Genomic DNA, 25,090 nt, shown 5'->3' with positions numbered 1-25,090 from the left:
CTAACACCCTGAACTCTCACTCCAAATGAACAAACAAAACTACACTAGACATCGCCAGAACATATTTTAGAACATACAATATACACTAAACACACCCTTACAACTGCTACCTGAAACCCGAACAGACATACAAACCACCTCTTACTGCCTGGTTTTTTATACAAATTCATACTCACCTTGAATGTGTATGAATATAAACCCATGCACACCACCTGTATGTTCACAACAGATACTCTACAGACACACAGGCCTTAAGAAACCACCCCCCAAAATACCAACACACAATCCTAAAATACATATATTTCAAAATTCCTCACCACACAAACCACACAGCCTGTTTGTCAATACACACACTGAACGTCTCCCGTCTGTCAGAGTACACACCCCGTAAGCCCCTTGAACCCAGACACACACAGTCACACAAACAACTCAAATTACTAAATATACAGAAGACTCTACCACAAACACTGAAAACACATAGAAGCAACTGCACCAAGTTCTTCAACCATTACCTTCTAGAAGTAACACAAAGGGGGTCCCTGAATGCTTTAATACACACAAAATCCTTATGCACACACTCACAAACTATCCATGAATATACACCCAGCACCCTCCGATACACACGAAACACAAAAACAACAACAATATGTTGGAAAGTATATTAGATTTAACCAGAAAAAAACCTAAAAGCATTTTCATACATGAAGACACGTTGCATTAGTATTTAGCTGCGTACCACATCTCCGAAAACATTTAAATGCAACTCAAAACAACGGTTTCCTGTGTGAAAGAGGATTGGGATGACAGGGGAAAAGAGATGGGAGGAGGACTCACGATGGCATATTCCACTTGACACAATTTCACTGTGAACCATGCAAAGGTACTACTTGTTCAAATACTACATTACAATCATTTAAAAAGTAAAAATTAAATATTTAGCAACAATATATTGAGAAACAAAAATGAGTGATTTCTCTTCTTAGACACACGGGCTGCATGATCATTTTTTGATGGACTGGGGCTTTCCAGCAGAAAGGATCATTAGTAAGGCTGGTCCTGCTGGATATTCATTGGCGCAAAAGGACTGCTTCCTTACGAATGCTGTGCCGACAGAATGGAACAGACAATCTTAATTTCAAACACTCAGTTTCATGGAGCCATAAATATCCAAGTGTCTAGCAGACTCTTAAGTTCTCAATTTTTTCAAAGTCTAGTTTCTGTTGAAGTCAGTCAAGAGCCAGAAAGGAAACAGAGTGGGTTGAGGGACACAAAACTAGGTTGACGGACAAAGAAGTGAAATAAAGGGAACATCAAGTAAAACCTTCATGCTATGAGTCTAAAAAACAATTTATAAATTGCCGAAAGCCTTAAACATAAAACAAGACACTGTAAACCTCTTGGGCAAAATAGTATTGGACATACATCTCAGCAATGTCCTCCTAGGGGACTCAACCCAAGCAACAGAAATAAAAGCAAAAATAAACAAAAGGGACCTAATTAAACTTACAAGCTTTTGCACAGCAAAGGAAACCATAAGCAAAACAATATGACAACTTAGATAATGGAAGAAAATACTTGAAAAATATGAGACTAACAAGGGATTAATTTCTAGAATATATAAACACCTCCTACAACTTAATAAGAAAAAAACAAAACAACCCAATCTAAAAATGGGCAGAACTAAACAAGCAACTCTCCAATGAAAAAATAGAATTGGCCAATAGTCACATGAAAAAACGCTCAATGTCACTAATTACCAGAGAAACGCAAATCAAAACTACACTGAGGTATCCCCTGACACCAGTCATAATGGTTGTCATTCAGAATTCCAGAAACTATCAATGCTGGAGAGGCTGTGGAGAAAAGGGAACTCTCCTACACTGTTGTGGGGAATGTAGCTTGCTGCAGCCATTACCAAAAACAGTATGGAGATTCCTCAAAAGGCTACATAAAGATTTACCATATGGTCCAGCAACCCCACTCCTGGGCATATGTCCAGAGGGAACTCTAATTCGAGAACACACCTGCACCCCAGTGCTCACAGCAGCACTATTCACAAGAGCCAAAACATGGAAACAGCCTACATGTCCATCGACAGATGACTGCATAAAGAAGTTGTGGTGTATTTACAAACTGGAATACTACTCAGCCATAAGAAATAAAATAATGCCATTTGCAGCACCAAGGGTGGCCCTGGAGAATGTCATTCTAAGTAAAGTAACCCAGAAAGAGAAACAAAAATACCATACACTATCACTTATATGTGGAATCAAAAAAAAAAAAAAGGAAAAATGAACTTATTTACAAACCAAACAGACTCACAGACATACTAAATAAACTTATGGTTACCAGGGCAGAAGGCAGTGGGAAGGGATAGCTTGTGAGTCTAAGACTTGAAAATACTGAGTGGTATATATAAAGTAGATACATAAGGTTACACTGTATAGCACAGGGAACTGTATTCGGTGTCTTGTAGCAGGTTATGTGAAAAAGAATACAAATATTATGGTGAAAAGGAATACAAATACGAATATACATATATTCATGTATGACTGAAGCACTGTGCTGTACACCAGAAAATTACAAACTGTTGTAACCTCACTGTACTTCAATTAAACAAAATTAATAAAATCAAATAAATTGCCTACACAGACACACACCAGGTGTGCTGCCACTCTGCCCTGTGGAAGGAAGTTCTGGTTCTTGCCTTCCTGTCAGAGCCCTGCATGGAACGTCTCCCCACACCCACCCAGGACCACCTGCCCTCTGCCCCTCCCCCACTACAGAATGTCCTGAGCCTCACATTCTACTGTTGAAATTCAAACTTCACCTGCCTTTGCTTGAATTCTGAGCATCTGCTGGAGCAGTTAACTCACTCTCTGGGTCTTCGTCTGGATTTCTCTCATTGAGGCTACCAGGCAGCGCTGGTCTGTGCCCACACTTTACAAGTGGCTTTACATTTGGGAATGGCTTTACAAAGAGGTAAGCCTGAATGCTGGGGATATGGTCTCAAACACTCTGCCATCCCTCAAATCCTTGGGGTCACGCGATCCTTCATTGTGGGCACACAGGTGGACTAAAGTGGAAGAAGGAGGGAGCCCTGGACGCCCAAGGACATCTCCCCTGGGAGCCTGGGGACATGGTGGAAACCAGAGATCGCAAGGGGAGGAGGGCTCACTGAAGGAGGATCAAGGAGGCTCAGGGGAATTGCCCTGGGTGTGGAGAAAGGACAGCAGCAGGCAGGGTGGGGCTTTGTAGAAGGGAGACAAGCCACTTTGAAGCCTGTGTGTAGGGTTAGGAGGTCTGAGCTGGTGGCACAGGGAGGGTCACGGGGAGAGCCTAGCCCTGTGCCTTGTTCCTCAGGCACCTGAAGCTTGCCCCACGATTTCCTTCTAAGGGATCTGAACCGGGGCATCCTGTATCTAACAGGGCACGGGGAGAGAAGGGCTCAGCCAGAAAACTATTCACCGAGGGGTGGGGCGGGGTGGTCTGTGGCCACATCTGCTATGAACTTTCTCCAAGAGCTAGTCAGGAAGGTACTCTAACTGCCACAGCCCAGAACTGCTCCCCTCCTTCCAGCCCAGAGCTCGCTCCTCAGTTCAGGTAACTGTTGCCTTGGATTCAGCAGGGGATGGGCAACCTCTCAGCTTCAACCAAGACAGGGCTTGAGGTCCCCAGTGGTTCTGAATTGTTCTTCCTTTTGTGGAAACGCAGTTCTGCAGACACTTGTGATACTTGTCCAGCATCTCAGGCAGGACCGTCAGGCCTGCCTGTGACACGAGGAGTTTGTTCATGTTTCACGCCAGCATTTCATGGACAGGGAAGAGACGAGGAGTGCGGGTGGTTCTGCTGGAACGTCTATGAAGGCTGATTCCTTTTTAAAGGGGGGAAGGAGTGTAGCCCAGAAGCAGGAGGACAATCTTCTGTGTTGTTACTACACGCCCTGTGGCACATGTTCTGATTAATTAGGTGCACTGGGGTGAGTGCCTTGTGCTCCTGAACAGGGATGTGTTGCAGACAACATCATCAGTGATGGGACCTGGCTCACGCCTCTTTCTTAGTCTGCCTTCAATTTGAATGACTGGGAACTGGAAGAGGACGGACCACAGACACTACGTAGGCCCATGACCAATGTAACATGACCATTCCCTGGACTTCTGTACTCTTCTGTGGCCATCACTGGCTGTGAAAGGATGGAAATCACACATGTGACTGCTTCTCAGACCCTTGTTCCGGGAGCAGAACTCCTGAGTGATGGCAGTGACTTTGGGCACTGGGGATGGGGTGGCAAAACCCGGCCCGTGTTAAGTGTCTGCTGCGGGTGGCCCTGAGGTCACGTGCACGCTGGGCCAGTGTATTACGGATTTGTATCAGGGTTCTGTGGAGAGAGATGTTTCCAGCATTTTTGTTTTGTTGTGTCAGGCCACGAAAGAAAGAGGATTTATACTGAGCATCAGGAAAAGGAGGAGTAAGGAGGAGGTGGGGCCTTAATATTTTAGACACTGCCTGGTTCACAAAGGCCATTTGGCTGCCCTCAACTTCCCTTGCAGAAGCTCTCTACCTGCTAGTGAGCCTGCAAAGGAGCAGGCGTCCACCCACCTCCAGGACTTGGGGGACAGCCTGTGAGAGTCGGGTGCAAGGGGGTTCCTTGCGGAGGCCCTGCGAGACAGTGCTTGCTCAGGCTGTTTCTTCTCGGCACGCAGGGGTCGGGGCCTGGGTGAATGGGAGCAAGCTCCCTACTGGAGTAATTCCCAGCTAGAGGTCAGAGCATGAAAACTAGTCCAAGACACCTGCACATGGCACAGTCTCCCCTGTCCAAATGTCCTTCACCTGTTGACACTGACACTCCAGGATTCCCCGGAAAGCCCCAGTCCTGGTTGCCCATTCTCCTCCTCCACTCACCCCTTTCCTTTGTCTCAACAGCATCTCCACTGCTGGGAACGGATGTGCTTATGAGCACTGGTGCCTCCCTGACTCCAGTCACGGCACTTCCCTTTCCACCACCTGCTCCTGGCCCCGAACACTGGCCACCCTGGGAGCAGCACCTGCCACCCTCATTGACCCCATCGTTCCCTCCTGGAACCACCCTGTTGCTGCCAGCTTTCCCCATGACACCTTTGGTGGCTACTGGTGGCCAGGTCCCCATGGCCACTGGGCCTTGCAACATCACCGTCCAACTAAGGTCAGAAGGGAGGCCAGCAGAGCCCCTCCAGATGCAGAGCTTCGTTCTTACACCAGGAACTGTCACCTGGGGTGCTCCAGGGGCCCTCAGTGGGAGTGCTACTTGCCCTGCTCCCCTATCCTTAGCACCCTCATTGGCGACCCCAGCTGTTGGGGTAACTCAGGCTGCCATGGGAGGCTGGGCCCCAGGCCTTCCCCCTCTAGCTCCACCACCAGCTGCCCAGCGGGCCCCCAGCATTCCCCCCATCAACGCTGGGCCACGGCCACCTGGCACTTCCAGGGAGGGGAGTCTGGCCACCTCCCAGTCTCAGCCCCCGCAGGTTGACTCCTGTAACCGCAAGAGCGTCTACAAGAACTACCGACGTTGGCAGCGCTTCAAGAGCCTGGCCCGGAGGCACCTTCCCCAGAGCCCTGATGCAGAAGCTCTTTCCTGCTTCCTCATGTGAGTGAGTTCTCGGGGGGCACGTGCGCTCATCTGGAGTTTCACGTGGAGGACCTTGGGGTGCACCTGCAGGTTAGGTTTCTAGGGATCCTAGAAGGAAGGTCTGAGGGTGATGTCCATGCTATGACATGGCACTGTCCATCATACACTCACACTTCCAGTCCATGACATCCTTTCAGTGCCTTCTCTCAACTGAGCCCAACACCCTTGATGAGTCCAGCTGACTTTCCTTCCATTATTATCTTGGGAATATTTACTGAAGACTTGCAGTCAGAGAGGGTGCCGGGGGAAGGTGAGGAGCCACGGATGGGGTGCCCCCCTCTCCTGTGCTGCTGTCTCCTCTCAACACAGGACTTGAGTGTGGGATGGCCAGGGGATGCCACTGCAGGGAGGGAGGACCTACAGGGCCCAGGGGAGAGCTGTGTGTGTGCCTGGTCCTCACTGTTCTGGAGAATTCTCGCTGAAACAGGGAGATGGCAGAGCTCTCCTGAGGGCAGGGACTGTCTCCTACTAGAGCTGTGAGCCTGACACGGGGACAATTACAGGTGATTCAGAGGACTGGGCAGGAGCCCCCTTGGGCTCATCTGTGAAGAGACATCAGGTTCCCTGGCACAGGCCAGGCCTCAGTGATGACAGGGATCTGTATTATGAAAAGTCAGTCGTGAAGAGGAAAAGAGCTCCCCGAGGCACAGTGTCCCAGCTATGGTGTGGGAGTGGATGGTCTCCCTGCAGTGAGTGGGAGGGGGCGACAACAGTAGCCAGGAAGGCCTGTCTTTGTCTCCCAGACACCTGCCTCTGCCCCTGCTAATGCTCAGACATGCTGTGATGGGGGACGTGTGGTCCATGATGCCGGGGGCGGGGGGTCAGGCTGGTGGGGACTGGGCTGTTCACTGAGGCTGACCCTGACGGTTCACAGCCCAGTGCTTCGATCCCTGGCCCGACTCAAGCCCACCATGACGCTGGAGGAGGGACTGCGGCGGGCCGAGCAGGAATGGGAGCGCACAAGCGACTCTGACCGAATGATGTATTACGCGATGGCGGCAAAGTGAGTCCATGTCCTGGGCCCAAGGGCTGCAGCGGGTGAGGGTGACACCCCAGAGCAGGATCTGGCTGTGGTCACAGAGGAGGAGGGAGGAGGCAGCTCCCCGAGCACAGGGTCCCCGCAGCCCAGAGGCCAGACTACACTCCAGAAGCCTCTCCTGCACCTTGACAGCTTGGGTCTATTTGTCCTCTGCCCAGGGCTCTGCCCTCCCCTGAAGTGGCCTTCTTTGCCTTGATGAAGGGCTCACTTGGGGTGGAGGGGGGAAAACTGTGAGCCCAGTGGGGTCAAACTCCAGCCCTCGTGGCTGTGCAGGGAAACGTGTTCCACCCGCCAGCCTGCTGCCTCCTTAATGCTGGGGGCCTGGCGGCCACTCACATGGCATTTCGGACCCTCTCTCCTCCCGAAGTGTGGCCTGACTTGGTAACCTGGTTCCCTCCTGGAGAGGCTGCGGAAGCCAGAGTGTCTTTTACCCCAAGGGTCTCTGGCTCTTCATGAGACTTCTTTGGGCAAACCCTTTATTTGAAAAACTGAAAACAAACCAGCATTTCTCAGAGGAAAGGAAAAGGAAAGCCTCTCCACTGACCTTAGGGTCCACATCCTACAACCTGTCCTGGGCCCTGTCTCCAGGCTTGTATTCCAGGACTCTCAGCCTCAGCCCAGGATCCTGGATCCGGACAAGGACCCCCGTGGGGAACACGTGCTTGATCTGGCCTCTGGCTGTCAGCCCTTCCTGTGTTTCTGGGCATGGGCAGGGGGCAAGTGGATGGTCCCCTTTGGGCCTTCCACGCAGGCCTGGTTCAATTCAGCAACCTGGGTCTACGCTGTTGAACGGCCTGCAGTGCTGGGGAGGCAGGGGTGTCCCCAGATCTGGTATTTGCCCCAAGAGCAGCTCCCTGCTGGGGACACCACCTCACAGGGCCATGACCGCCCCCAGCAGAGCGTCTCGTGATCCCTCTACCTCTGCACCCTGGGTGGGCTCCAGGGCCCAGGACTTTTTCTCAGCATGGCCTGGGCCACACTAACCCCTCAGGTTCAAGGAATTTGAGGCAGAGGAGGAGACGCAACTTCAGCAATTGCAGTCCATGAAGGGGGTGCAGGGCCTGCCTCCTCCAGCCCCACCAAAGCCGGAACCTCGGGGGCCCCCAGCCCCAAAAGTGGGCCCACAGCTAGGTACCCACGTGCCCACTGGAGCTCAACGCAAAGGTAACAGGGACCTAGGGATGGCCACTGTCCCCACGTCAGCCCTCTTCCCTCAAGGGGGGCATTGGTCTTTCCACCTGAACAGCCACCCAGAGGGGGTCTCGGCTGCCCTTTGTCACTATGGGGTATTGACCTGGTCTGCTGTTGAGCTCCTCTCCCACCTCCCTGTCTGAGGGCCAGCCAGAAAGTCTTCCTCAGAAGTGCAAAGGATGGGGACACCTCTGAAAAAACTGGAGGTTGCACACTTGCTCACATGTGATTCTCTTAGCTGCTCCCACTCACCTCTCCCTCCTCACTCCCCATCACTGTGGGTGACAGTGCTGGTGGTCCTGACCCCACCCACACCGACTTCAACGTCCCCCAAACACTGCGCTGCCCGACAAGCCCCCCCCCCCCCCCCCCGTGCTCAGGAGCTGGAAGCGGGAGCCCCTCACCCTCCTTCCCTCCTCCCGCTCTGCCTTAGCCTGTGTGCCCAGGAAGGCCGGCCCCAGGGCCAAACCCGCCCGCCCTCTGCCACACACATCCCAGCGGCCCCGGGAGACCAAGGCACCCAAGGAGATTCCCCTTGAGGCTGTCAAAGAATATGAGGACATCTTGGAGGAGCTGCTGGGGCCTGTCCACTTGGCCACTGAGGAGACAGATGCAGAATGCCCAGAGGACGGGACCTACCCGGACCCGGGTCTCCTGAGCTACGTGGACCAGCTGTGTTCCCAGGAAGACTTCGTCACGAAGGTGGGCTGGGCCTGCAGCCTTGGGGCTGCAAGATTCCAGGGACTGGCACTCTCTGCACCCAGGATTGGGGTTCTGCCCAGGCCTTTGGGACTTAAGCTCTATCCCTGAGCTCTGTGTCTGTGTGTGTGTCTGTGTGTGTGTGTGTGAGTGTCTCTGTGTGTAGCTGACTGCCACAGTGGTTTAAAACACGCCACCTTGTGGAGGAGAACAGGGTGGGTCTCTCCTGTTCACTATTTCTCCAGGTATTCGTGGCTCACAGGTTACTCCTGCCCAAGGATGCTCACAGCCTTATCCTTCCATCTTAGGTGGAGGCCGTCATTCACCCTCAATTCCTGGCAGCTTTGCTTTCCCCAGAACCACAGCTGGATCCCTTGGCACTGGCTGAGGAGTTAGAAGAGGAGGAAGGACTCTCTCTTGAAGAGGTGAGCCAGAGGAGGGAGGGACACTCAGGGAGACAAGGGAGGGAGGGATTCCAGGTACAAGAGGGAAGGCAAAGGACACCGAGGGAACCAAGGGAGGCAGGACCCAGGTCAGCCAGGGAAGGGATGGGACTCCAGAACAGGAGGCCCACAGCGCTCTACTCAACCCTCCCCTACCTGGAAGGCCTGGCATTGTGGAGGGCCCACTAGGGACTGGGGCAATGCAGGACCATAGTAAGGAGAGGATGGGGGCCCGGAGAGAAAGGAAGGACACACAGCTGGGAACACGCCCAGGAGGACAGCAGGAGCGCTAGTGTGCGTTCTTTGGAGTCCTGGAGACAGTCCCCCCTACAGCCCCTCACTGCCATCATCCCACGGCCCAGCCCTCCTACTCCCCTCACCTGTGTGTGCGGGGCCAGTCACCGACCACCTCCCTCCTATCAGCTGGTGCAGAAACGACTCCTGGCCCTGAAGGAGGAGTTGGGTGTGCAGGCACCCACCACTCACCGTGCACCCCAACTGGACTCAAGTCCTCGTCAGTCTGATGTTACACAAGATGCCCAGAGGCATGATGAAGGCCCCCAGCTAGGGGTCAGCGAGGAAGACAGCCCACCAGAGATGGAGTCTGAGGAACTTCCAAGGTGCAACGGAACAGAGAGTGGCCTGAACACATCAAAACACTGGATTCTCTCTCCAGATCATGAGGGTTTCCCTCTATCTGAGGCTGGACAGCCCCTCTCTCCTCCCCAGGGTCAAAGGCACACTCCACCGAGCCTGGGACCCACGGACACCTCAAATCTCAGAGAGACCTCTCCTCTTAGGGAGGACGCAGGGCCAGGGCCAGAGGATGGGTCCAGTGAGGAGAAGGAGGAGGTCCCCAGCCTGGACTTCATCTTGGCCACTCAGTACTGCCTGATGCCCTGGGGAGGGAAGTCCCACAGCTCTGCCCCAGGGCCCTTGAGATTTCTCTGCCCTGGAGTTCGGGGGGCCCCCCAAGCCCCCTCCCCTCATAGAATCAGCCTTAGCTCAGCTCCTGCACCAGCTGCCGAGTCCAGGAAGCGGGATCTGTGTGGAGGCCAGGGGTCTGATGACAAGCTGCCCCAGCCCACGCCCGACCTCAGCATCTCTGGGAGGCCAGCCTTGTCTCCGGAGCTGGTGCGCCCCTCACAACCAAACAAGAGGAGGTGTGACCCATTTGTCGCAGGGAGTGTGAGGAGGAGGAGGAAGAGGCACTGCAACAACTAACAAGCCTCCAGTGCCAGCCCCCCAGGCGGCCCTCAGGGGAGTTCAGGGGCTCTTCCTCATCCAGTGCTGATCCTGGCTGATGTGCGGGGCAGGGAGGGAGGGCGGGACCATCAGGGCCAGGGTGGGATGGGGTGGGGTGGGGTGGTGGCAGTTAGAGGGCTGGTGATGTGGATCTGGTCAGCTGTGGGGGGGGGGGGGGAGTAGCACCTTGCGGTGATACATGTAAAATGGGAATAAAAATAAGTTTTGTTTGGAAATGTTCTAATACCAGTGTAGTCTTATTCGTGTCTGCACTGCTCTACAGAGAGGGCTCCTGAGAGGGAGGATGAGGAGGTCCCAGGAGCTATGGATCCACAGGGGGCCAACTAGATCTTCCTCTGCATTGACACGGGGTCCTCAGATGCTCTGGGAGCCCCCAGCTCTCACTGTCCCCAGGAACCCCCACATCATCCTTTTCACTCAAGTCTGCTTGGCCACAGGCCTGTGGGACATCCCATCATCATATGCATCCTGGAAAAAACTAGGGATGGAGAGCTGTCTTCGTGCCTTTCAGACCTCAGGACACTAAGCAGTTCTCTAGAATGGAGCCTCGAGACAGCCCTGGTCTTTGGGGAGCTTCTCTCTGCTTTCCTGAAGCAGCCAGACCAGAGAGGAAGAGCCTAGGCCTGAGGGACAGGACGTCCTGCCTCTCTGCCCTGTCGTACAGGGAGCCTCCTCTAGTCTCCTGGGATTCCTGCAGTGGGTGAAGTGGAGGAGGCAGCTCCCTATTAATCCCAAGGACACGTGGGGAATGGGCTGAGAGTAAGTTCATGGGCGCCTGTTAAAGGTGTGTGAAAGGGGAATGACAATGGATGCCGCTGTGGGACTTGTGGGATTTCTGTGCGGGGGCATCATGTCCAGCTGAGAGTTTGTAACACGCTGGACTTTGCTGATCCGGGCACTGGTTAGTTGCATGGTGTGTTTAGTTTGTGAATAGTTATCAGGCTGTAAGCTTGATATCTGTACTATTCTGCATACATATTATACTTCACTTAAAGTCAAAAGTTAAAAAATAATAAAATTTTCTTTAAATTTTTGAAGTAAAACAAAAAAGAGACACAGAGAAGAGCAATTATCACAAAACTGAGGATCGCGGTCACCTCTACAAGGGGATTTGATGACATTTCTAAGGTTCTCACAATGTTCTAGTCTACAACTTGCACAATAATCACATTATTGATTTCTTTTTTAAACAGGTATCTTTTAAATCTGTTTCAATACGTGAAAATCGAATTAGATGTAGTAAAAAATACAGCAGTCCAATAAATGTAAAAACAAGTAAAATAAATTCCTAGAAAAATAAAAATTATCAAGAAAAAATTAAAGACACAGATAATGAAAAGTCATGCAAACATTTGTTAAAGAATTTTTGAATCAGTAACTTAACGTGTTCCCATCAAAATCAGACAAATAAAATTCACGCTCAGACTGCTTTACAAACAAACAGTGAAAGCTTCACTTTAAACATCAGCAATGCCCACTCTCACCACTGCTCTTAAGACAGGGAAAAAACAGTCTAAGTAATGAAAATAAACCAAATTGTCATGATTTTCAAATGATATGCTTGTTGTAAAAGAATTTCAGCACAAGTTATTGCAATAAGACTTTAGCAAGGTTGCAGGATATCATAAAATCAACTGGTAAAAGTCAAAGGCCTTTCTCAAAACCAGTGCAGACAGAAATTACAGTAACCACAACAAACATAAGGTAGCAAGGAATCGATTTAACAAAAGATATACAAGAGGAACAGCATAAAACTTTACTGGAAGAACTACTTATGAAAAAATTGTGGCATCACCTAGTGAACACGCATGTGCCCTCCCACCCAGCAACTGCACCCCTGGGGATGCGTCACTGGGGAAACTCTCCTGTATCAGGAGAGATGTACCAGGTTTTTCTCAGAAACACTGGAATAACAAGAAACAACCCAAAAGTCCACTAATAGTAGAATGAATAAACTGTGGTATATTTATACATGAAAGTAGTGAAAATGATTAACTATACTCAGACACATGATGAGTGAACAAAGCTACCTGAAGAACACACACAGTGACTCCACGTACATAAAATTCAAACCAGGGAGTGCTAAGCACGACACTGCTTCAGGAGCATCACAGGAGGGGGATATACATGAAGGTGCTTAACGGACAAGAAGCGCTGAAGAAACAGCAGTCCCATGGGGGCTGTGGGGAACCACCTGGAGGGCGGGCCAAGAAACACAGACCAGCACAGCCAGTGGTCACACGGGGACACTCTCCACCGCACGATGAGGTCGTCCCAATGCTACCTCACAGAATAGAAGAGCTTCCAAATGCACTTCATGACGCCAGTGTAACAATAACCCCGAACCAGACAGCCTGCGCACACACACACAAAACAGACATGATACCACTCATGAAGAGCAGCACAAAATATTCAGCTTCTAGCAAACAGAACCCAACTGCACATTACAACAGACAATACAACAAATACCAAACACCAAGTCTGGTTTACTCCCAGACTGCAAAGGAGGTTCAGTAGATGGAAACCATTAACACGATCCTCATGCTAATAACTCTGAACAGAGTGTTAACCTCTCATTAACGATCATCTTCATGGAGGCAAAAAACACACTTGACAAAATTCACTCATTTATGTGAAAACAAGCAAAATGGCAAGTGCTGGCTACTTCCATAAATAAAATACACCTCAGCTCAATGCCAGCATCTTACTTAGCAGGGAGACACTAGAGGCTTTCCTGCTCAAGCCAGAAACCACGGAAGGCCAAAATATTCACCAATTTACATTAGAATAGGTAAGTATTAAATTCTAGGATGTGAGAGGAACATTTACCAACTCTTGAATGCTACATCCCGCCTGCTGGGGTAACCAGAAGCACTCCTGAAGTTTCTATAAAACTTTAACCTTCTTATGACTAATTTCTGTAAAGGGCTCTTTCTAGCAGTTAAGTCAGAGTGGACACAGACTCAGGAATGTCTTTTCTTTCCAGCTCACTTAGGACTAAAGAAAGGATTTACAACACTCCTAAAGAATATCACCTTTATCATCACTTGAATGGTAAGGGGTCAGAGCTGTCCTGAAAGGATGCTTGAAGACATCAGCGAAATACAAAACACGCGGAATGGCTCAATGTGCAGTACCACTCACACCCTCTCCAGACGGGACAGAATCAAAAAGAGGGGCTGGGAAGGAGGTGAAGAACTCAAACACCTGACACCTGCTGACAGAGGGCAAAGTGGCACTCTGGAAAGTGGTCTGATGGTTTGTTAAAAAATTAAAAACACACCAATCTGCCGAAGTGTCAAGGCACTAAAGCCAAAGGAGTGTGAGGAACTGCTCTGTCCTGAAGGGGGTCAAGGAGACAGCAGGTAACTGCAACACGCACCCGCCACGCAGGGTCTGAAGAGCAGGGAACCGTCCTGGGCTGGCGCTCACGGCCCGACGGGCACGGCTGTGTGACGGGTACACAGGAGGGCCGTGTGCGGTGCTCTGGGGGGCCGGGGCACTGTACCAGCGATTCACTCTCAAATGATGCAGGGGAGAACCTTCTTTGTATTGTCCTTACACTACTTCTATACATTTAAGATGGCTGAAAGATTTGTTAGATATACAGCATTTAAAACATCTTAATTTATTACAGGAAAAAACAAACCATGCCCTCCCCTTACACTCTCTACCCTTTTAATTGTTTTGGTTTTCTTCACAGCACCTACCAGTAGCTGAAGCATCATGTGTGCAGGACAGTCCACCTACCCTCTGAGAGTAAACGTCTGCAAGCGCTGGGACCGGGTCTGGTCTCCACGCTGCTCCAGTGCCCGCACGGTGGCCAGCGCACAGGGTGTTCAAATCAGTTGAATAAGTTAACCTGTAGTCTTATACCGGTTTAAAATAAATTCATTTACCATCCCCCACCCCCATAACACGCACACATCACTCCCCCACAGCAACTCTACCCATGTGTACCCAAGAAAAGTCAAAACGTATGTCCACATCAGAACTTAGAGATGAATATTCATTGTAGAATCATTCACAACAGACAAAAACTGGAGACATTCTGTCTATAATCTAGTGCAGCCATCCAATTAATTAGTATTTGAAAACAAAAAGCAACAGAACTACTTGTCCTGACAGTAACATGGATGAATCTCAAAATATTGTAATTGAAGTAAACACCAGATGAAAAAACTTTCTTATATGATGAAAATGTTCTAAAACTGGACTGTGGTGATGACTGCACAACTCTGTAAATTTGCAGTGAGCTGAACATTTAAATTTTATGAATTTCCTACTATGTTGATACAGTTGTTTAAAAATAAAAAGTAGAGAACAAGGGACAGCCGCCTTTTGCTTGCTGTTTGGTCAATTTTTAAAAAATCAGGATGGTATAAAGAGAGGGATGAGCATCTGAAGAGAGCTTGTTAACCCGAACTAATAAAGTCCAAACTGCAAGATGTGGGACCCTGACAGTCAGGAGCAGTGGCAGTCTCATGCTCCCTCCCTGTGCCCGGCCCCTCCAGTCCGCCTCAAAGGCAGTTCTCAGAGTCTGCCTTGACTCCACCACCAGCAACCCCCCAGCACCCAGGCAGGAGGCTCTGGGAGGACCTGGGCTTGGAGACACAAATCCATCAGTGCCAGCGCTAACTGCACACTACAAAGTCTGAATTTGTATAGAAGTTCTGACTGGCTGAAAAAGAAATTTAATTTTCGGGGTTAGGATGTGCCATCGACTTTTTATTTGTCAACCATAGCTTTATGTCTTACAACAGACTATGCAATTCTTAAACAGAGGGGACAATCATGTTATGGTTTCAAAATCTCAAGAATTATTTTAGGGGGCGCATGTAAGAAAAAAGAAAAGTATCTGCTAACTCCAGGAACTGCTCAGAGGTGGTTTATCTTCATTTAATAACAATAAAAAGAACTACCCACTTTAAAAACAGATTTGTGCATAAACCACATTTTTCAGTTTTCCAAAGGCATAAAAATGGGGAGGATAATTTAAAATTAAATGATTTATCAAAAAACTCTGAAAAAAAAAGTATCTTAGACCTGTGTTTGTGATAAGTGCCATAAAAAAAAGAGAAAATAAAAGAAAACTCTTTAGAAGGAACCTAAAGCCAAGGCCTGACCAAGCCTTTTTAATCCTCTCTCCAAGCCAGGCATCCACCGACCACGAGCAGCCTGGGGACCTGGTGTTTTGTTCACTGAAGTAGCTGAACAGCTAGTCTGCGTACCACTGCAGACAGACACCACTTGCTGGATTAATCAGAAACTGGGAAGCCCAGGTGGAGTTAGCGGCTTTGTCCAGAATGACCTCCTATCAGTGTTTTCACAGAGTGACACAGTAATCTACTTCGTTATCAGTCTGTCTCCAACAGGACCTGCAGCATCCCTCAGGGAGGGTCCGAACTGAACCAGGGCCTGGCAGAGAAGATGCTCTGACTGTTAAATCTCACCGGGAGGAGGGGCTGCCCTAGACCACACACCTATGTGACCCAAGTCTAACAGTCTCACTTCTGCAGACTCTGCTTTGCGATGCAGGACGGTGTCCAAGAGACTGAGGGGAGGGAGGACCCCGGCCCCACCAGGCCCATTCACTGCCAAGGAGTAACAACTAGAGCGTTAACCCAAGGCTAAGGGCTCAGCGCTCACCTATGTGTTTCATCCAATCCTCCCAACACTGAGGTGGGTATCACTACCCCTTCTCTACAGGACAGAAAAACAGACTCAGGTCACATACAGGTGTTCAGAGCCCACACTCTTACCCACTCTACTGTACAGACTCCCAGCCACGGATCAGAACATGGGCCTCAGATAATCTGTTCTGCCGTCAGTCAGTGGGTTTTTCAGTGTTTACTGCATAACTCACATGTTACATATGTATCAAATATTAAGTAAGTTATGAAGAATGCCGCTCAGATTGGCTGCCACGCACATACTACCAGAGACAGGAAGGCAGAAGAGCCCTAAAACCAAGCCGAATCCCCTGCTCTGCCTATTTTGCCCTCCCCTCTTTTCCTCCCCCCAGGCCCCCAAAACAGGCCTCGGCCCAGCACAAGAAGAGCAGGGAAGCAGCACCAAGAACTAACCTGGTTAGTCAGAGGTCAGCGGGAGACATCTCATGACCACCGCCACCTCACTGTGCCACCTTAGAGAGGTCCAGCCTCATCAAATGATTCCACCTGGGCCTCAGGTGCCCTGGATCCAGTGGTGGACATTAGCCCAACCTGGATCAGATTCCCTCCCCCAGGACTCAGAGTGCTCTGAAGACACACACCTCTGGGAAGCTAGGGTCAGCTCTCTTATGCCAAGTGCACAGGGATGTGGTAAAAGTGAAAAAAGTTGAAAAAAACCCAAAAACCCAGCTGTGCAGAGATGCAGGATGCAGGAAGATTTTGTAAGTGTAAAGAGGAAAGGGAGTAGCTGCCTTGGTCTCGCTTTCAGTTCCTGGTTACATCCGAACCTGAAGCTTTAACTGCTCTTCCTGTCCCTGCAACACCATGAGAAATATCCCTGGATATTAATCACAAACTCCCCAATTTCTACAGCCCGTTTTCTACAAGTCGTGCCTGAAACGCTTTAGCACCCTTCCCCACCTTTCACTCAGCTAGCTCCAAGTCATTCTCCAGGTCCCAGCTTAAACAGCACTTCCTCCGGAAACCCTCCCAGACTACTCTGCGAACCTTTGCTCCACTTTTTATGGGTATAAAAGATAGCACTCTGCGCCTTGTCATATTCAGTACATGTGATTGCTTTCCTGTTAGACTGTAAACACCAAAGTGTAGAAACCAGTTTCATCCTCCTGCTTAGCACATAGGTCAGGTACACACTCAATAATATTACTAAATGAATGAAAATCAAGAAACAGGTGGAGGTACGTAGGAGCGAGAAGGATCAACACTGATAAACACTCTTCTGATGAAAATGAAGCGGCTTTGACCCTACCTCCCTCACCCCTTCCAAGTTTCTGGTTCCTCCCTCTCCCATCTCCACAACAGGCCCAAGTTAGTCATGACAATCATCGTTTTATAGTTTGTTGCCAACACATTCAGGAAGCCAGGCTGGAGGAAGGACATTTCCCGGTAACTCGCTGTGACAGAGGAAAGTCTATAGTAGTTCAAGGGGGAAAAATTTACACGTTTTGAGGTCTAGACAAATCTCAGTTCTGCTGTATGTTTACTGGCTAAGAACCCTAGAAAAGTTACATGAGACCTGGTTTCTTTATCTCTAAAGTGAAAAAAAAAATTTATACCTCAAAGGTGAGAATGGAAATGACTTTGAAACCACAGCACCTAAGGCAAGCTTGCAACTAATGTTAGCCAGCTGGTCACGATGAAGTCCATGCAGACCTCACCCCTACATCCCATCCCCAGCTTCTACCAGCCACAGATGGGTTCAGAGCCCAGAGTGTGCTGAAAGACTGAGCATCTGAGAGGGACCCTGGAGAACATCTATCCTGTTGTCTTTCAAATGTACAGGAGCCCCAAGAAGCGAAAGAGAAAAGAGAAGCAAAAAGGAAGAAAGACCATCTCAGGGTCAAGGAGGTTGGCGGGCAGAGCAGGCTGGACGCAGGGTGGGGTAGCTGGAGATGTTTGTTGGGCAAATGGTTGTTTTCTACTTAGTAGGTACATTACTGAGAGCAAGATGAGGAATAAACTATACATAGTTCCCAGAAAACTCAACTTGGATGCTTTGCATAAGAATCTTTTATTAATGCTTGAGAATTGAGAACATACAAGTCAAATTCATCAGAATGACATCAACTACAGTCACCACCAGGAGCACATTATTAGTGATGTTACTGATACCAAAAAGAATTCTGTTTGCATTTTACTTGCACTCAAAACTGTTCAGAAACTCTGGATTTTCTGTTGCTCACGTAAGATGGTCTCCTCACATCTTTGAGCTCCAAAAACCATACAAGAGACTTCTTTGTTAAAGTTACATTAACAGTTAAGCCAGCACAGCCAGGAATCTGGTCTGGAGCATCTGTAGAGGATTTATACTGCTGCTGGCCCTGCCTTTCAAACAGGTGGCACCAAAACCCAGCAAAGTTCCAGGGAGGGGTGGGCGGACTGCTAGAGCCCAGAGTAAGAAGGAAGTTCATGGAGAAGATGACTCTCCCAGGAAGGCAGGACCTGCCCAGGGCCCAGCCCTTCTCGGGGATGGGCTGGAGGGAAACACCACTGGCATCTTAACAGGACACTCCTCCGCTGCAGGGACCAACTGTGCTGCCTGTGCGCTGCGTGCAGGTCATTGGGCACGTCCACCTCCACCACATACACACCGAAGGCCAGTAACACCTCCAATCAATGGAACAACAAAACGCAAAACAAAACTCACATACATCTCAAAATGCCCCTGGAGACAGGGTAACAATCACACCCACTGAGTACCCCTAAGTAAGCAGAAAGAAGAGAGAACAAGTACAGCGGGTAGAAAGTAAAAGAGAGACGAGGGAAACACAAAATTTGATGAGGAACCAGCAGAAAAGGGGCATCTGTCAGTGATTTTCCCCTACCATCTCAAGTCCCAGCTCCTTAGAAAACAAAGGCCTTCAGAACTCGGCCTCGCCCATCCCAGCTGCCTCCCCTCCAGCCTTCTCCCCAAGGCACGCACCCACACCCTCCCTTCCCAGACAACTCCTGGTTTTCCTGACTGGATGTGCCCTGCTCAGACCTCTGTGCCTTGGCATGTGCATTCTGCTCTACCTGGAGTGCGCTTCTCAAGGCAAACTCCCAGTCATACATCCACACCCAGAGCCAAGATTTGTGAAGCCAGACCTCGCCACCCCGGCCTTCTGCCCCCACAGCACTCCCCACAGGCCTTCTGTGCTCCCACCCAACTGCACCCCACTGTCTGGAGCAGGAGCTAATGAAGGGCAGGTGCCTCTTGAGTCCTTGCAGGGAACTGGTGCTCGATGAATTCTAAGTGAATGACCTTGCATGAAAGGTTTTCGTAAAAGGCTAAAAAAGCAAATCACACAGAAAGCAGACAATAGATATTTTTGACTATTGAAAGCATGTATTTTCTCAACTCTGATCTTTGGTTGAATATCATCAGGAACCAGACAGAGATGCTCTATCACTTCCTAGTTGGGTATCTGTGGGCAAATTAAACTCGCTGTGTCGTCTCCAATTTCCACTTACTGAAAGCAACCAGCCCTGCAGTGTGGCTAACAGGACTAATTAATATACGCTTAGAAACAAACAAACAAAAAGTAACAGAAAGCGTTGACTAAACGGTCGTTCTGACTAGCCTGCCGTGATCACAGACACCTTAACAGGACCAAATACTGCACCGTCAGGAATGTGAGCACAACGAAATTTTGGCTAAAACTGTTTTGTTTTGTTTTGTTTTGTCTTGTTTTGTTTTTAGGTGAGCTGAAAGTCAGCAAATCCAACAGCTTATCTTCCAGCTGCACTGTGCCCTCTACAGTCCTCAGTACTGATCCCTAGTGAGCACTTGTAAGAGTAAAATATGCTAAAATTCCAAAATTATTATTAATAACACTAATTAAAGAAAACACGGAGTAATGAAAAGGGCTCTGGCAACGGAAACAGGATCTCAGTCTACAATCTCAAGTCTGACTCTTTAGTTGTACGACCTCAGGAACTGGCTTCACCTTTAAATACTTTCTCATCTGAGAGAGAAGGAGAGCACTGCCTTTACCTTTCTGCAAGGTGGCTGTTCAGGTGACATGAGATAACAGTACCTAGTAGAGTACCTGACACGAAATGTTCAGAAATAGTCTGCTTCCTTCATTCAACACGAAAGACACACTCACATGAAGGTTTAGGTGTAAGTCAGCACAAAATACAACGTGTAGTTCATTCTAATAAAACAACACCACCACCATCACCCCCATTCCACCAGAGCTTCTGAGGGAACTGGAGCCAGAGAGGGAGCCGGCACGTGGTTCTGCAAGAACTGCATCAGGGCTGCATGCACACTGAGCACTAAAGCAGTAACAGGGAAAGTCCACAGTCATTGTGCTAAAACGTCTGGATGCCTTTATGCTACTACGAGAGCTCACACAGGGTAAAGGAGGGGAAAAAAAGTCAAATTAGGTCCAACTCCAAATGACTCCTTAAGAAATCAAGACAGCGATGCTGACTTAACTTTCCTGAAACACCAACAGTACCATCCCAAAATCCGTTTAAAAACTTCAAGATTGACACATTCCTCGCCAACACTGGTGCCGCTCATGGTGTTTAGAAAGGCTGCGCAGGAGAGAATCCCTGGCACCACGGAAGGTGTTGAACCAAAGCCGGCCGCGTTAAACACAGGCGAGGGGGGGCAAACAAGATGATGATTTCGGGGTTGTGCACGCACGCCGCTCCAACCGCTTTGCAGACCATGGCCGCCACCCCGAGCACCTGAAGGACTTCGCGGCTTCACAATCGGCTGTCAAGGGAAGGCCGCGAGACCAGCACCGGGGGGTGGGGGCCCCGTTCCCGTCCTGGGGGTCTCTGGGTGCCGGGATCCCGGCCTCCACCCCCACCCTCGCGCCACTCCCGGCGCCCAGCGAGGACCGGCCCGGGAAGCGCGGCAAGCAACGCCCCAGCCCGAGCGGCCCGGCCCCGGCCGAGAACCCCCGGCGCGCGGACGGCGGGGCAGCGAGCCTGGGGTCGGGGCCGGGCTCGGGGTCGGGGTCGCGGGGCCCACGCCGCAGCTGCGTTCGCCGAGGCCGGGCGGGGGTCCGCGCGGGCGGGCGGCACGCGGGGCGCGGACACTCACCACACCACGCCGCGGGAGCCCTCGCCGAGGCAGCGGGCTGCTGGAGCGCGGCCTCCCGTCGAACACCTGCCCGCGGACCGCCTCGGGGCCCGCGCCCGCCGCCGCCGCCGCCGCCGCGCTGGGCACGAAGCTCCGCGGCCGCCGCTCTGCTCCCGCCTCGCCTCCCGGAGGGGCCGGGCCGCGCCGCCGCCGCTGCAGCCGCCGCCGCTGGCGGCAGGGAGCAGGGGCGGCGTCGCTCGGGAGACCCGCAGAGATGCCAGCCGCTCCAACCGACTGCCGCCTGCCTGCCTGACGAAGTGACCGTTGGGCGGGCGGGGGGATCAGAGCGGCCAAGGAGGGCGCCGGCCGAGACCGGGCAGCGCACGCGCGCGGATTGGCTCCCGTGGCCCGGGGGCGTCGCCGGGCGCTCAGGGCAGAGACATGGGTGTTAACCGGCGTCCTCACGGATTTTCTCCATCATACTTTATCTATAATCACTACATCATCAGTCTGTTTCAGAATCACTTAGACGACGCAGCTGCAAATACTCCTACATATTACAGTGTATTATCCCCCAAAGACTGTCTCCATAAACACTTTACAACACTTTTAACCAAGAAATTAATATCAACACAACATTAGCAACCAGTGCACAGATCCCATTCAAAGACTGCCAGCTTTCCCAATACTACCTCGTTCCGTTTCTGGCCCACGATTCTGTCCAGGATCACACATTGCATGCAGTTGTCTTCTTAGCCTCCTCCAGTCTGAAACAATTCCTTGTCCTCTCCCTGTCTCTCGTGCCCTTGAGGTAGAGAGAATGAGGTCTGATGTTCCCTCACGACAGGCTCAGGCCACGGCTCCTCAACCGGGACAAAGCTGTGCTCAGTGCACGTGCTGTCTACTCTTCCCACTTCTGTGAAGTGTCACCTTGATCATCTTGGTGTCCACGGCAAAGTCACCATCACCTCCCTCGTAACTGATTAGTATCTTGTGGAAGATGCTCTCAAACTACAGCAAATATCCTTTCTCCATCAAGTTCCACCCATCAACCACAGCATCTAGTAATGACTCTTGCCTGAATCACTATCCTTATAAAGATTTCCAAGTGATTCTGCTCTAATTCCATCATTCCTTTTACAAGTATTCATCATTAGTCCTTTTACATATATTACATGTACTCTACTCTGGGGAAGAACTTTCCCTCTTCCATTTACTCAGTTATTTGTAGCAGTAGGACTCCTGGGTGCCTATTTCACTCACACTGTAATCCATGACTATCATAATTTATTCTGATGCTCAAAATTTTCAACTTGTGACTAGTAGAAGCTTCTTTATTTTCAATCCTGTATCTTTCAGACACAACTCTATCATAAGGAAGCACTGAAAAGCCCCTCCGCAATTTCATACCTATTTGCTGGAAAAATGAAAAGTACTCTTATGTCATAGATTATCAATTCTCCGGCATTCTTTTCTTCCTTTTTTTTTTTTCATGAAAAATTTAGTTGAAGTGGAGATGGGGCTGATAACCTGTTGGATTTTCTAGCTTAGACTTTAGAGATCTTGGTCACTAAAACTTATTTCCCATTAATGTGAGATTTGGAGGATTGGAGATCTGGACCTGCTTGTTAAAGACAACTCCTCTGGCTAACCAGCTGTCTACCCACAGGTAACTGGCTTGATGTGGCCTACAGGTCACTGTAGGCCCAAGCTGGAGCACTAAACCAGCCCTGATGTTTGTGACACATACTGTGTCATTGCTGGCAGTGCTCAGGAAATCCGAATCCTTCCCACCCCATTGTCCATACTAAGCGTAGAACCCGACAGAGTCACTTTCAAAGACTAGTCACTCTCGTTTTAAACTTTATAATGACAAAATGAGTCATATGCAAATGGACATGCTGCCAAAAATATTAATCAAGGCTTGAATTAATTTATTCATTCAACAATTTTTGAGTATCATGTATCAAACACTATTCCGGGTCCGGGAGATAGACCAAGGGGTCTTTGTGGAGACTGAGAGAGAAACTGACCATTAAAAAGGTGGGCAAACCCCAATGTTCATAGCAGCACTATTTACAATAGCCAAAACATGGAAACAGCCTAAATGTCCATCAACAGGTGACTGGATAAAGAAGATGTGGTATATTTATACAATGGAATACTACTCAGCCATAAAAACCGACAACATAATGCCATTTGCAGCAACATGGATGCTCCTGGAGAATGTCATTCTAAGTGAAGTAAGCCAGAAAGAGAAAGAAAAATACCATATGAGATCGCTCATATGTGGAATCTAAAAAACAAAAACAAAAACAAACAAACAAAAACAAAGCGTAAATAAAGGACAGAAATAGACTCACAGACAGAGAATACAGACTTGTGGTTACCAGGCGGGTGGAGGGTGGGAAGGGATAGACTGGGATTTCAAAATTGTAGAATAGACTACACTGTATAGCACAGGGAAATATACACAAAATGTTATGATAACTCACAGAGAAAAAAATGTGACAATGAGTGTGTATATGTCCATGAATAACTGAAAAATTGTGCTGAACACTGGAATTTGACACAACATTGTAAAATGATTATAAATCAATAAAAAATGTTTAAAAAAAAAGGTGGGCAAGTTAATATGCAGCATGTCATCTGGTGACAAGTGAAAGGAGAAAACTAAATGGAGTAAAGGGAACAAAGACTCTAGGTCTGTGGGGTGGAGGGATGTTACTGTGAGACAGTATTCAGGGAAGGTCCTGCTGACACAGCGCCGCTTAAGGAAAGGCTGGAAGGACATGAGAGATGATCTGGTAGAAGAGTGCCCACTCTCATCAGCTAGGATGCAAGTTGGTGGTGGGCACGTCCCTCACATGTCTAAGAAGCAAAAGAAGCCCGTGGACTGGACGGATGGAGACAGGGGAGAGGATTAGGACATAGGACGGAAGAGGTGATGAGCATGGAAAGTCTTAGAGGCCAATTTAATGGATTTGACTTTTACTCAGAGTGAATGGGGCATCCTGAGCAGGTCTCAGACCAGTGTAGCCCAACTTGTGCTTTAAAAGATTCTCTTTGGATGCTATATTGACAGTGGATTATAGGAAGGCAAGGGCAGAAATATGGGCACCAGTTGGGAACTATTATCATAATCATGGTGAGAGGCGGTGGTGGCTTGGACCAAGGTATAAATGATGGAGATGGTAAGAAATGGTCAGATTCCACACTATTTTCAATGTGGATGCAAAAGGCTTGGCTAATGCACTGGACATGGGATGTGAGAGAAAGATAAGACTTGGCATTTCCCTCAACTATGAGAAGGCTGGAGTGGCTACTTCCTGGATGGGAGTGCTGTGAGCTAACCACGTTGGTGGATGGACTCTGAGGGGGCCAATTCTGAGATGCCTGTCAGACTTCCTAATGGAGAGTAGGCAGTTTAGGAGGGAGGCTGGGATGCAGATTCAGATATAGACATAAATTTGGAGATACAGATATGGTTGGTGTTAAATGCCATGAGACCAGATGGGTGCAACTAGGGAGTGAGTGCAGATAGAAGAGAAAAAGAAAGGTGCAAGACCATGCTTTAGAACGTGCCAGCATTCAAAGATCAGGGACGTGAGGAGACCATGTACGAGTGGCCTGTGAGAGAGGACAGAGCCACGGGGTACATGGAGTTGAAGGGGAGAGGGTATCTCAAGCAAGGAGCAATCGACTCCATCAAACCATGTGACAGGTCAAGTCTGGTAACAGCTGGGAATTGGACATTGGATTCAGCAAAATTGAGGTCCTAGACCATCTTGATAAGAAGAGTCTGGTAAGGAGGTGGAGACAAAGCCAGGACGGAGTGGGAGGGAAAGAGGAGAGAAAAATGGATATAAGCAACATGAAACAAAATGATGGAAACATTTTCCAGCCCTTCCCTGACATGCTGTGAATAAGGTGAGATCCATTTATCAACCAGCTCCAGGAACAAGGAGCAACTTCCCCAGTCTCTGAATGCCACAGATTTCTCATCAGGCAAAGGAAAAAGCAAGTCTAACCCAGACTTATAGTTACCGGGGGGGAAGGAGGTTGGAAGAG

General features: G+C 49.5%; 1 protein-coding gene across 1 annotated transcript; it reads left to right on the top strand.

Moving 5' to 3' along the window:
* Positions 1-3,799: 3,799 nt before the first annotated feature.
* Positions 3,800-10,311, top strand: LOC102517748 (NUT family member 2G-like). Its single transcript, XM_032496909.1, has 6 exons — positions 3,800-5,623; positions 6,540-6,668; positions 7,696-8,032; positions 8,394-8,597; positions 8,903-9,019; positions 9,461-10,311. Exons 1-6 carry the CDS (start codon positions 4,770-4,772, stop codon positions 10,259-10,261), a joined length of 2,442 nt encoding a protein of 813 aa, XP_032352800.1. The 5' UTR covers positions 3,800-4,769; the 3' UTR covers positions 10,262-10,311.
* The last annotated feature ends 14,779 nt before the right edge of the window (positions 10,312-25,090 follow it).

Source organism: Camelus ferus, chromosome 15, assembly GCF_009834535.1.
Source record: "Camelus ferus isolate YT-003-E chromosome 15, BCGSAC_Cfer_1.0, whole genome shotgun sequence".
Classification (NCBI taxonomy): Eukaryota; Metazoa; Chordata; class Mammalia; order Artiodactyla; family Camelidae; genus Camelus; species Camelus ferus.
Note: the sequence above shows the minus strand (reverse complement) of the source record. Positions and strands in the feature narration are given on the sequence as shown.

Coding starts and splice junctions, on each gene's coding strand:
- LOC102517748 (XM_032496909.1), top strand. CDS start 4,770: ATGAAAACTAGTCCAAGACACCTGCACATGGCACAGTCTCCCCTGTCC. Junction 8,033..8,393: donor AGCTCCTCTCCCACCTCCCT/GTCTGAGGGCCA, acceptor CACACATCCCAG/CGGCCCCGGGAGACCAAGGC. Junction 8,598..8,902: donor AGGAAGACTTCGTCACGAAG/GTGGGCTGGGCC, acceptor CTTCCATCTTAG/GTGGAGGCCGTCATTCACCC.